Source organism: Coregonus lavaretus (genome assembly GCF_964263955.1).
Source record: "Coregonus lavaretus genome assembly, chromosome: 24".
In the NCBI taxonomy this organism is placed as follows: Eukaryota; Metazoa; Chordata; class Actinopteri; order Salmoniformes; family Salmonidae; genus Coregonus; species Coregonus lavaretus.
The window spans coordinates 37,093,339-37,107,851 of record NC_140011.1 but is presented as its reverse complement, the minus strand read 5'-3'; the positions used below and the strand labels follow the sequence as shown (position 1 = coordinate 37,107,851).

Below are 14,513 nucleotides of genomic sequence, written 5' to 3'. Positions count from 1 at the left end.
CAGCTGTCCTCCTTTACCCATGCCTCATCAAAAAAGCATTCATTCATTCAGGTCATGTTGTGCACACATTGTGTGATGTGAAATATACATATGTTAGACACCCACAGGTACAGGAAGCATAGTAATGGCATCTTTTTGTAGGCATTAACGCCATGGCACGTTGGCCAAAGCCTATGGGGAAATTAATGTTTTTTTTGGATGGTTTTTGGATAAACACCAAAAATAAGGTCTGAGGTTAACACAGGCTTAGGAGATCTTATAAGTTTTGTTCTATGAGATAATCTTCATCAGTTAACGTCACTTTGTGTGCATTTTGAAGTGTTTATCTAATCAAAACAAGCACCTAAAGCACATACAGTGGGGGAAAAAAGTATTTAGTCAGCCACCAATTGTGCAAGTTCTCCCACTTAAAAAGATGAGAGAGGCCTGTCATTTTCATCATAGGTACACGTCAACTATGACAGACAAATCGAGAAAAAAATATCCCATTGTAGGATTTTTTATGAATTTATTTGCAAATTATGGTGGAAAATAAGTATTTGGTCACCTACAAACAAGCAAGATTTCTGGCTCTCACAGACCTGTAACTTCTTCTTTAAGAGGCTCCTCTGTCCTCCACTCGTTACCTGTATTAATGGCACCTGTTTGAACTTGTTATCAGTATAAAAGACACCTGTCAACAACCTCAAACAGTCACACTCCAAACTCCACTATGGCCAAGACCAAAGAGCTGTCAAAGGACACCAGAAACAAAATGGTAGACCTGCACCAGGCTGGGAAGACTGAATCTGCAATAGGTAAGCAGCTTGGTTTGAAGAAATCAACTGTGGGAGCAATTATTAGGAAATGGAAGACATACAAGACCACTGATAATCTCCCTCGATCTGGGGCTCCACGCAAGATCTCACCCCGTGGGGTCAAAAGGATCACAAGAACGGTGAGCAAATATCCCAGAACCACACGGGGGGACCTAGTGAATGACCTGCAGAAAGCTGGGACCAAAGTAACAAAGCCTACCATCAGTAACACACTACGCTGCCAGGGACTCAAATCCTGCAGTGCCAGACGTGTCCCCCTGCTTAAGCCAGTACATGTCCAGGCCCGTCTGAAGTTTGCTAGAGTGCATTTGGATGATCCAGAAGAGGATTGGGAGAATGTCATATGGTCAGATGAAACCAAAATAGAACGTTTTGGTAAAAACTCAACTCGTCGTGTTTGGAGGACAAAGAATGCTGAGTTGCATCCAAAGAACACAATACCTACTGTGAAGCATGGGGGTGGAAACATCATGCTTTGGGGCTGTTTTTTTGCAAAGGGACCAGGACGACTGATCCGTGTAAAGGAAAGAATGAATGGGGCCATGTATCGTGAGATTTTGAGTGAAAACCTCCTTCCATCAGCAAGGGCTGTCACGGTTTCGGCCGAGGCTGCTCCTTCTCCTTGTTCGGGCAGGCTTCGGCGGTCGTCGTCCCCGGAGTACTAGCTACCACCGTTCGATGTTTCATGTTTGTTTGGTTTTGTCTGGTTGTACACCTGTCCCTTGTTAGTCTTTGATTTTGTTTCCTATTTAGTTATCGTGTGTTGGGTCAGGTGTTATGTGTGATTATTATTTGTCAGCTGTTGCCATTGAGGAGTTTCCTCTCTCATAACGTTGTATTTGAGAGTTCGCACTGCGTGCGCTTTTTCTTGTATTTCGCACTGTTGTTGTTGTGCGTAATTGTTCGTGCCACCCGGTTGGGTTGGCGACTCATTCCTGTTTTTGGATATACTAAAGTCTGTTGACGAACACCCTGGTTCCTGCGCTTGATTCCCTGCACCACATCCACACGCAGCGGTCTGACAAGGGCATTGAAGATGAAACGTGGCTGGGTCTTTCAGCATGACAATGATCCCAAACACACCACCCGGGCAACGAAGGAGTGGCTTCGTAAGAAGCATTTCAAGGTCCTGGAGTGGCCTAGCCAGTCTCCAGATCTCAACCCCATAGAAAATCTTTGGAGGGAGTTGAAAGTCCGTGTTGCCCAGCGACAGCCCCAAAACATCACTGCTCTAGAGGAGATCTGCATGGAGGAATGGGCCAAAATACCAGCAACAGTGTGTGAAAACCTTGTGAAGACTTACAGAAAACGTTTGACCTGTGTCATTGCCAACAAAGGGTATATAACAAAGTATTGAGAAACTTTTGTTATTGACCAAATACTTATTTTCCACCATAATCTGAAATAAATTCATTAAAAATCCTACAATGTGATTTTCTGGATTTTTTTTTCTCATTTTGTCTGACATAGTTGACGTGTACCTATGATGAAAAGTATAGGCCTCTCTCATTTTTTTAAGTGGGAGAACTTGCACAATTGGTGGCTGACTAAATACTTTTTTTCCCCACTGTAAATGCTTCAGAATTCATAAAGGTCATGTTAACTGACTGCTATTATCTAATATAACAAAATGTATAAGATCTCATAAGCCTGTGTTAACCTCAGACCTTATGTTCTGCGTTTATCGCAGAACCCCATTCTTTCCCCAATAATTTTCCCCATAGGAATGGCTGAACAAACTAGAGGTAACTCATTTCCGTTTTTTAGGACTACAAGCTGGCGAGCTCTTTGATACAATAGACAGTCTGAGTGCAGAAACATGTATGGATCTATCTCTACATGAGATGCAAATGTCCATAAAAGCTGCTTCTTTAATGATATAAAGTACTTTTGTCAAAACCATAAAATAAAATGGTGCTAGTACACAAAAGGTTTGGTGGTTAGAATCAGTAATAGGAGTGACAGTAAAGACTCTATTCAAACTGTTTCTTTGGACAGCTCAGTAATAGGCAGTTAACAAAAAGGAACCATGTCATTATGTAGCCTAGCTAGTTTGTTAGATGTTTGACCCTGAAATGAATGCCTGTGTCAGCTAGCTAGCTAGCGACAGAGAAAGGACGCAGTGCATTACGACGCTGTGAGAGCCAGCGAGGAGCAGAGCACTGCGTTAGTCTAGCAATAAATGGACTGTAATTGCTGATCCTTTCTGCTGACTGAAAAGCAGGCCAATTGCCATGGCGACAGGATGAATACTTTGATCAGCAAAAGCTCAACTTAATCCCGTCTGAAGCAAGGTAGTAAATTATCATGTACATGTACAGCTCGATTGAAGTCATTACTTTTGATATGTCTGACATATTAATACCAAAGCACACATGGACAGTTGACGCCATACTTCGCTCTGAATGATAATGGCACTCACAGCGGAATCTAGATTAAGACCCAGTATTCATCAGTTAGTACTGGGCTCTCTTTGTTTCTTTAAATAGAAGTAACCAGAGGAAGCCATGTGGACATTAAAGATGCAATTGGTAAATCTAGGAAGCTTTTGTTTCCTCCTATTATCTGAAGAGTATTGTCTACTGTATGTGAACTTCTCTATGTCTCTTTGTATTAGGTACATCATCTAGAGATAGCATCAAATACTGTCCTTGACCAATTCAAAGTATCTTAATTTGGCTAAAAAAATTTCATGAAAGTTGAATTAATGAACTCGCTGGTGGTCCAATATGGTGCGTCAGCTTGCCTGCCTGTCATCCTTCTGTGTCGCCGTCTGTCTGGCTGCGACTGTTCGTCTGATTTTCTCTCAATGTTTTCATTCCTGTAGATTACCTTCTTGTTATGCTATTAATGTACTCTTGGGAAAAACCTAATTCTGTTACCAGGAACCTAAAATGTTTATTTGTACTGTAAAATGTCCATCTTATGTGTTTATTTTATTTATGGCTGGCCTTAGGACAGCCATGCCTAAATACTAACTACATTTGGATCTTAAAGGCATGCAGATTCGATTAATGTGTGCAGCACAGCCATGCATAATTCTGCCTGGAAAATGCAGATGCACAAAGATAATCATTTCCTAGTCACTTTAATAATGGAACACTGGTCACCTTAATAATGTTTACATACTGTTTTACCCACTTCATATTTATATACTGTCTTCTAGTCAAGTCCATCCTATTTACCTATTGCTGTACATGTACTATTCTTCAGATATACTACATATTCCATCCATATACTGTCCATACATCCCATCACACACAAACACACACACACACACACACATAATAATATGACATTTAGCAGACACTTTTATCCAAAGCGACTTACAGTCATGTGTGCATACATATTTACGTATGGATGGTCCCGGGGATCGAACCCACTACCCTGGCGTTACAAGCGCCATGCCCTACCAATTGAGCTACAGAGCTATATACACACACACACATATATATACACATATATATATATATACATACATACACATATATATATATACAGACACACACACACACACACACACACACACACAAACACACACACACATACATACATACATACATATATATATACACACATACACATATATGTACATACACATATATATATATATATACAGACACACACACACACACACACACACACACACACACACATACATATATATATATATATATATATATATATATATATATATATATATATATATATATATATATATATATATACACACATACACATATACATACATACATACACACACACATATATACATTTACATTTACATTTAAGTCATTTAGCAGACGCTCTTATCCAGAGCGACTTACAGTTTAGTCACATTATTATTATACCTGTTTTTTTTGTTTTTTTTCATACCCCCTTTTCATACACATATATATATAGACACACACACACACACATATACATACATACATACATACATACATACATACATACATACATACATACATACACACATATACATACACACACACACACACACATACACATACACACACACATACATTTATATATATACTCCGAACTCTGACATTGCTCGTCAGAATATTTAAATATTTTTTAATTCCATTATTCTACATTTTAGATTAGTGTGCATTGTTGTGTATTGTTAGATATTACTGCACTGTTGGAGCTAGGAACACAAGCATTTCGCTACACCTGGAATAACATCTGATAAATATGTGTAAGCGAACAATACAATTTGATTTGATTGGGACTAACTACCCTTTCAAACTCAACAAAAAATGTTGATGAGCAAACAGACTGCAAAACATGAACATTTAAATGATTGGGTTAATTGTGTGAATATTAATTAAACATTGTACATATTCTCCTATTTCATCTTGATTCCATTGTATCGTAATGGAAGAGAACCAGAGTGTATGTTTACAGAAGCAACATGTATGTTGAAATCACTGATGTTAGCCTCTGAATGCACTCTCAATGCATTTCTAAGATGGATTTAAGAGCAAGCAGCCAGATTGTCCTCAGAACTGTAATCACACATCATGTGAAGCACGAGACATGTTTTTCTCTTGGAAAGGATCACATGAAAACCAAACCGAAGAAAGACTGTGGGCGTAAAAGCGTTACCTTTGCGAAAGGCTGTAGAGGTCAAAGGTGAACTTCCAGTTGCTGGCCAGAGGTGGGGACAAGGGTTTGACGGACATAGTTGGAGTGGTGCGGGCACAGATAGCACAACATGACAGGAAGCAGAAATGAAAGGGCAAGTAAATGGAAAGGGAAAGAGGAAAGGAAATATCAGTGTAGTAAAATTATTTTGGGGCAGGGAGATGGAGTATGCAGGTGGTTGAGGGAGAAAAGAGAAAACCAACAGACCCCATACCTTGGCGGTTTAACATCAAGTGCGCCAGACCTTGAGGGAGAGAACAGAGAAAAGAATAGGAAAACAGGAAGGTCATAAAAAGGATCGGGAAGAAACAAAAGCATTGTCACAACCGTTGGACTGCAGTTTGTGACAGACATCCTGGGATAGGTACGGATGTCAGAGTTCAAATCAAAACTAAAACGGAGGAGGAAATTAAACTAAAAACAGACAAACACCTCGAGTGGGAGGAGCGGGATAGAAAAAAAGCATCTAAAGTGGTGCAACCCTCTAAGGTAGTTGCTCACACAGATGCTTTTTTTCTAATGGAACATATATGCTTACTCTTGAGCAGACAGCTTTCTCAGATTATAATAAGGTTTTTGTCACTTTTCCAATAAAAATGTTGTTCATATGAAGTTCTCCAATGTTCTCCAGTGTAAACAAATAGAAACGAGCACCGCAAATATATACCTCGAACAATGCATGCGATTCAAACCAGTCCCTTCAATAGGATGAAGGTAGTGAAGACTGCCTCCTTAACTAGATTCAAACCAGTCCCTTCAATAGGATGAGGGTAGTGAGGACTGACTCCTTAACATGATTCAAACCAGTCCCATCAATAGGATGAAGGTAGCGAGGACTCTCTCCTTAACTAGATTCAAACCAGTCCCTTCAATAGGATGAAGGTAGTGAGGACTGTCTCCTTAACTAGATTCAAACCAGTCCCTTCAATAGGATGAAGGTAGTGAGGACTCTCTCCTTAACTAGATTCAAACCAGTCCCTTCAATAGGATGAAGGTAGTGAGGACTGTCTCCTTAACTAGATTCAAACCAGTCCCTTCAATAGGATGAAGGTAGTGAGGACTGTATCCTTAGCTAGATTCAAACCAGTCCCATCAATAGGATGAAGGTAGTGAGGACTGTCTCCTTAACTAGATTCAAACCAGTCCCTTCAATAGGATGAAGGTAGTGAAGACTGCCTCCTTAACTAGATTCAAACCAGTCCCTTCAATAGGATGAGGGTAGTGAGGACTGACTCCTTAACATGATTCAAACCAGTCCCATCAATAGGATGAAGGTAGTGAGGACTGTCTCCTTAACTAGATTCAAACCAGTCCCTTCAATAGGATGAAGGTAGTGAGGACTCTCTCCTTAACTAGATTCAAACCAGTCCCTTCAATAGGATGAAGGTAGTGAGGACTCTCTCCTTAACTAGATTCAAACCAGTCCCTTCAATAGGATGAAGGTAGTGAGGACTGTCTCCTTAACTAGATTCAAACCAGTCCCTTCAATAGGATGAAGGTAGTGAGGACTGTATCCTTAGCTAGATTCAAACCAGTCCCATCAATAGGATGAAGGTAGTGAGGACTGTCTCCTTAACTAGATTCAAACCAGTCCCTTCAATAGGATGAAGGTAGTGTGGACTGTCTCCTTAACTAGATTCAAACCAGTCCCTTCAATAGGATGAAGGTAGTAAGGACTGTCTCCTTAACTAGATTAAAACCAGTCCCTTCAATAGGATGAAGGTAGTGAGGACTGTCTCCTTAACTAGATTCAAACCAGTCCCTTCAATAGGATGAAGGTAGTGAGGACTGTCTCCTTAACTAGATTCAAACCAGTCCCTTCAATAGGAAGAAGGTAGTGAGGACTCTCTCCTTAACTAGATTCAAACCAGTCCCTTCAATAGGATGAAGGTAGTGAGGACTCTATCCTTAACTAGATTCAAACCAGTCCCTTCAATAGGATGAAGGTAGTGAGGACTGTCTCCTTAACTAGATTCAAACCAGTCCCTTCAATAGGATGAAGGTAGTGAGGACTGTCTCCTTAACTATATTCAAACCAGTCCCTTCAATAGGATGAAAGTAGTGAAGACTGCCTCCTTAACTAGATTCAAACCAGTCCATTCAATAGGATGAGGGTAGTGAGGACTGACTCCTTAACATGATTCAAACCAGTCCCATCAATAGGATGAAGGTAGTGAGGACTGTCTCCTTAACTAGATTCAAACCAGTCCCTTCAATAGGATGAAGATAGTGAGGACTGTCTCCTTAACTAGATTCAAACCAGTCCCTTCAATAGGATGAAGGTAGTGAGGACTCTCTCCTTAACTAGATTCAAACCAGTCCCTTCAATAGGATGAAGGTAGTGAGGACTGTCTCCTTAACTAGATTCAAACCAGTCCCTTCAATAGGATGAAGGTAGTGAGGACTGTATCCTTAACTAGATTCAAACCAATCCCATCAATAGGATGAAGGTAGTGAGGACTGTCTCCTTAACTAGATTCAAACCAGTCCCTTCAATAGGATGAAGGTAGTGAGGACTGTATCCTTAACTAGATTCAAACCAGTCCCTTCAATAGGATGAAGGTAGTGAGGAATTTCTCCTTAACTAGATTCAAACCAGTCCCTTCAATAGGATGAAGGTAGTGAGGACTGTCTCCTTAACTAGATTCAAACCAGTCCCTTCAATAGGATGAAGGTAGTGAGGACTCTCTCCTTAACTTGATTCAAACCAGTCCCTTCAATAGGATGAAGGTAGCGAGGACTGTCTCCTTAACTAGATTCAAACCAGTCCCTTCAATAGGATGAAGGTAGTGAGGACTGTCTCCTTAACTAGATTCAAACCAGTCCCTTCAATAGGATGAAGGTAGTGAGGACTCTCTCCTTAACTAGATTCAAACCAGTCCCTTCAATAGGATGAAGGTAGTGAGGACTGTCTCCTTAACTAGATTCAAACCAGTCCCTTCAATAGGATGAAGGTAGTGAGGACTGTCTCCTTAACTAGATTCAAACCAGTCCCTTCAATAGGATGAAGGTAGTGAGGACTGTCTCCTTAACTAGATTCAAACCAGTCCCTTCAATAGGATGAAGGTAGTGAGGACTCTCTCCTTAACTAGATTCAAACCAGTCCCTTCAATAGGATGAAGGTAGTGAGGACTGTCTCCTTAACTAGATTCAAACCAGTCCCTTCAATAGGATGAAGGTAGTGAGGACTGTCTCCTTAACTAGATTCAAACCAGTCCCTTCAATAGGATGAAGGTAGTGAGGACTGTATCCTTAGCTAGATTCAAACCAGTCCCATCAATAGGATGAAGGTAGTGAGGACTGTCTCCTTAACTAGATTCAAACCAGTCCCTTCAATAGGATGAAGGTAGTGTGGACTGTCTCCTTAACTAGATTCAAACCAGTCCCTTCAATAGGATGAAGGTAGTGAGGAATTTCTCCTTAACTAGATTCAAACCAGTCCCTTCAATAGGATGAAGGTAGTGAGGACTCTCTCCTTAACTAGATTCAAACCAGTCCCTTCAATAGGATGAAGGTAGTGAGGACTGTCTCCTTAACTAGATTCAAACCAGTCCCTTCAATAGGATGAAGGTAGTGAGGACTGTCTCCTTAACTAGATTCAAACCAGTCCCTTAAATAGGATGAAGGTAGTGAGGACTGTCTCCTTAACTAGATTCAAACCAGTCCCTTCAATAGGATGAAGGTAGTGAGGACTGTCTCCTTAACTAGATTCAAACCAGTCCCTTCAATAGGATGAAGGTAGTGAAGACTGCCTCCTTAACTAGATTCAAACCAGTCCCTTCAATAGGATGAGGGTAGTGAGGACTGACTCCTTAACATGATTCAAACCAGTCCCATCAATAGGATGAAGGTAGTGAGGACTGTCTCCTTAACTAGATTCAAACCAGTCCCTTCAATAGGATGAAGGTAGTGAGGACTCTCTCCTTAACTAGATTCAAACCAGTCCCTTCAATAGGATGAAGGTAGTGAGGACTCTCTCCTTAACTAGATTCAAACCAGTCCCTTCAATAGGATGAAGGTAGTGAGGACTGTCTCCTTAACTAGATTCAAACCAGTCCCTTCAATAGGATGAAGGTAGTGAGGACTGTATCCTTAGCTAGATTCAAACCAGTCCCATCAATAGGATGAAGGTAGTGAGGACTGTCTCCTTAACTAGATTCAAACCAGTCCCTTCAATAGGATGAAGGTAGTGTGGACTGTCTCCTTAACTAGATTCAAACCAGTCCCTTCAATAGGATGAAGGTAGTAAGGACTGTCTCCTTAACTAGATTAAAACCAGTCCCTTCAATAGGATGAAGGTAGTGAGGACTGTCTCCTTAACTAGATTCAAACCAGTCCCTTCAATAGGATGAAGGTAGTGAGGACTGTCTCCTTAACTAGATTCAAACCAGTCCCTTCAATAGGATGAAGGTAGTGAGGACTCTCTCCTTAACTAGATTCAAACCAGTCCCTTCAATAGGATGAAGGTAGTGAGGACTCTCTCCTTAACTAGATTCAAACCAGTCCCTTCAATAGGATGAAGGTAGTGAGGACTGTCTCCTTAACTAGATTCAAACCAGTCCCTTCAATAGGATGAAGGTAGTGAGGACTGTCTCCTTAACTATATTCAAACCAGTCCCTTCAATAGGATGAAGGTAGTGAAGACTGCCTCCTTAACTAGATTCAAACCAGTCCATTCAATAGGATGAGGGTAGTGAGGACTGACTCCTTAACATGATTCAAACCAGTCCCATCAATAGGATGAAGGTAGTGAGGACTGTCTCCTTAACTAGATTCAAACCAGTCCCTTCAATAGGATGAAGGTAGTGAGGACTGTCTCCTTAACTAGATTCAAACCAGTCCCTTCAATAGGATGAAGGTAGTGAGGACTCTCTCCTTAACTAGATTCAAACCAGTCCCTTCAATAGGATGAAGGTAGTGAGGACTGTCTCCTTAACTAGATTCAAACCAGTCCCTTCAATAGGATGAAGGTAGTGAGGACTGTATCCTTAACTAGATTCAAACCAATCCCATCAATAGGATGAAGGTAGTGAGGACTGTCTCCTTAACTAGATTCAAACCAGTCCCTTCAATAGGATGAAGGTAGTGAGGACTGTATCCTTAACTAGATTCAAACCAGTCCCTTCAATAGGATGAAGGTAGTGAGGAATTTCTCCTTAACTAGATTCAAACCAGTCCCTTCAATAGGATGAAGGTAGTGAGGACTGTCTCCTTAACTAGATTCAAACCAGTCCCTTCAATAGGATGAAGGTAGTGAGGACTCTCTCCTTAACTTGATTCAAACCAGTCCCTTCAATAGGATGAAGGTAGCGAGGACTGTCTCCTTAACTAGATTCAAACCAGTCCCTTCAATAGGATGAAGGTAGTGAGGACTGTCTCCTTAACTAGATTCAAACCAGTCCCTTCAATAGGATGAAGGTAGTGAGGACTCTCTCCTTAACTAGATTCAAACCAGTCCCTTCAATAGGATGAAGGTAGTGAGGACTGTCTCCTTAACTAGATTCAAACCAGTCCCTTCAATAGGATGAAGGTAGTGAGGACTGTCTCCTTAACTAGATTCAAACCAGTCCCTTCAATAGGATGAAGGTAGTGAGGACTGTCTCCTTAACTAGATTCAAACCAGTCCCTTCAATAGGATGAAGGTAGTGAGGAATTTCTCCTTAACTAGATTCAAACCAGTCCCTTCAATAGGATGAAGGTAGTGAGGACTTTCTCCTTAACTAGATTCAAACCAGTCCCTTCAATAGGATGAAGGTAGTGAGGACTCTCTCCTTAACTTGATTCAAACCAGTCCCTTCAATAGGATGAAGGTAGTGAGGACTGTCTCCTTAACTAGATTCAAACCAGTCCCTTCAATAGGATGAAGGTAGTGAGGACTCTCTCCTTTATTTTTTTTCTTCTTTTATTTTTTTTCTTCTTTTTCAATTTTTTTTGGGGGTAGATCAGCTTTAATATTGCAGATAGATTGTAATTTCCATCAATGTAATTGTCTGCATCACTTCCAATCCCCCATATATTTTTTTTCTCTCGCATTAACAGTGAGGGAAAAAATTATTTGATCCCCTGCTGATTTTGTACGTTTGCCCACTGACAAAGAAATGATCAGTCTATAATTTTAATGGTAGGTTTATTTGAACAGTGAGAGACAGAATAACAACAACGAAATCCAGAAAAACGCATGTCAAAAATGAGGGAAATAAGTATTTGACCCCCTCTCAATCAGAAAGATTTCTGGCTCCCAGGTGTCTTTTATATAGGTAACGAGCTGAGATTAGGAGCACACTCTTAAAGGGAGTGCTCCTAATCTCAGTTTGTTACCTGTATAAAAGACACCTGTCCACAGAAGCAATCAATCAATCAGATTCCAAACTCTCCACCATGGCCAAGACCAAAGAGCTCTCCAAGGATGTCAGGGACAAGATTGTAGACCTACACAAGGCTGGAATGGGCTACAAGACCATCGCCAAGCAGGTTGGTGAGAAGGTGACAAAAGTTGGTGCGATTATTCGCAAATGGAAGAAACACAAAATAACTGTCAATCTCCCTCGGACTGGGGCTCCATGCAAGATCTCACCTCGTGGAGTTGCAATGATCATGAGAACGGTGAGGAATCAGCCCAGAACTACAAGGGAGGATCTTGTCAATGATCTCAAGGCAGCTGGGACCATAGTCACCTAGAAAACAATTGGTAACACACTGCGCCGTGAAGGACTGAAATCCTGCAGCGCCCTCAAGGTCCCCCTGCTCAAGAAAGCACATATACAGGCCCGTCTGAAGTTTGCCAATGAACATCTGAATGATTCAGAGGAGAACTGGGTGAAAGTGTTGTGGTCAGATGAGACCAAAATCGAGCTCTTTGGCATCAACTCAACTCGCTGTGTTTGGAGGAGGAGGAATGCTGCCTATGACCCCAAGAACACCATCCCCACGTCAAACATGGAGGTGGAAACATTATGCTTTGGGGGTGTTTTTCTGCTAAGGGGACAGGACAACTTCACCGCATCAAAGGGACGATGGACGGGGCCATGTACCATCAAATCTTGGGTGAGAACCTCCTTCCCTCAGCCAGGGCATTGAAAATGGGTCGTGGATGGGTATTCCAGCATGACAATGACTCAAAACACATGGCCAAGGCAACAAAGGAGTGGCTCAAGAAGAAGCACATTAAGGTCCTGGAGTGGCCTAGCCAGTCTCCAGATCTTAATCCCATAGAAAATCTGTGGAGGGAGCTGAAGGTTCGAGTTGCCAAACATCAGCCTCGAAACCTTAATGACTTGGAGAAGATCTGCAAAGAGGAGTGGAACAAAATCCCTCCTGAGATGTGTGCAAACCTGGTGGCCAACTACAAGAAACGTCTGACCTCTGATTGGGTTTTGCCACCAAGTACTAAGTCATGTTTTGCAGAGGGGTCAAATACTTATTTCCCTCATTAAAATGCAAATCATTTATAAAATTTTTGACATGCGTTTTCCTGGATTTTTTTGTTGTTATTCTGTCTCTCACTGTTCAAATAAACCTACCTTTAAAATTATAGACTGATCATGTCTTTGTCAGTGGGCAAACATACAAAATCAGCAGGGGATCAAATACTTTTTTCCCTCACTGTATGTATATATATATATATATATATATATATATATATATATATATATATATATATATATATATATATATATATATATATATATACATACACACATACACACATACATATATATACATACATATACATTTCCTTTAAAAAAATATATTTCCCTTTATTATTTTCCAACCCCACCACCCCTTCCCTAATTGGAGTAAACTAGTGAACAACAAAGCTTAGGCCTCTACTTCCAGCTTATACATACTATATACATTTTATGGACACAGTCAATTTTACAATAATTCTATTTTGTTTGTTTTTACTCCTGAACTTTCTCTACCCTCAACCTCTCTGATCATTTTCATGATGTCCATCCGGTTTGCTTCTATATGCCATACCTTTCTAACTGTGCTCTTTCACAAAAGCTCTCAACCTATAACCTATATACTTATTATGGACACAGTATGCTTACATTTGTAGTTATCTTGTTGTTATTAGTTGTTGTTAGTTGTTATTAGTCCCATCCTTCAACTCCATTCAACACCACCCATCTATCTCTTAACACCATCCATATTGGATTTCTATTTGCCATATATTTTTCAACTGTACTGTGATGTTTTACAAAAGTTCTGGACTATATCCTTAACTAGATTCAAACCAGTCCCTTCAATAGGATGAAGGTAGTGAGGACTGTCTCCTTAACTAGATTCAAACCAGTCCCTTCAATAGGATGAAGATAGTGAAGACTGCCTCCTTAACTAGATTCAAACCAGTCCCTTCAATAGGATGAAGGTAGAGAGGACTGTCTCCTTAACTAGATTCAAACCAGTCCCTTCAATAGGATGAAGGTAGTGAGGACTGTCTCCTTAACTAGATTCAAACCAGTCCCTTCAATAGGATGAAGGTAGTGAGGACTGTCTCCTTAACTAGATTCAAACCAGTCCCTTCAATAGGATGAAGGTCGTGAGGACTGTCTCCTTAACTAGATTCAGCGTTGCAACATGAGCAGGCCCAGGCCCAGGGCCAGGGAGGGCCATAACAATCAATAACCCAGGGTGTGAGAGGCATAATGTGACAGCTTTAATGTAATCATAGTGCTGCAGTTGTTGGCCAGGGAAGAACACATCATATGCAAAACACATTCATAAAATACAATGTAACTCAATAAACTAGAGCTCAGTAAACTGGAACACTCCGATTCTGTGGACATCACAGAATCAATTATATTGCGTAAACAACCAAAAGCCTTGTGGCTTGCCACTTGAATGTGGGCATTTAGTAATTAACAGGGACCGGCATTGTGTTAGACAAGGAATGTGGCTGGTTGAACAAGTCTTTAAATGACCAAAGATAAGCATTTTTATCACACAATTACACCATAAGCATCCACATGACCTACAGCAGGAAATGTAGTGAATTGTTCAAACAGCCTGAGCAAAGACCAGGTAGAATTTGTAAAG

At 40.7% G+C, this 14,513-nt stretch overlaps 1 protein-coding gene across 1 annotated transcript in view; it reads right to left on the bottom strand.

Moving 5' to 3' along the window:
• nrxn2a (neurexin 2a) overlaps window positions 1-14,513 on the bottom strand; it is a gene marked incomplete at both ends in the record, with an annotated part of 297,857 nt that overhangs the window by 271,835 nt on the left and 11,509 nt on the right. Inside the window, 2 exons of the mRNA XM_084140346.1 lie at window positions 5,433-5,474; window positions 5,686-5,715. Coding sequence (XP_083996472.1) covers window positions 5,433-5,474; window positions 5,686-5,715 — 72 coding nt within the window. The remainder of the gene's footprint in view (window positions 1-5,432; window positions 5,475-5,685; window positions 5,716-14,513) is intronic.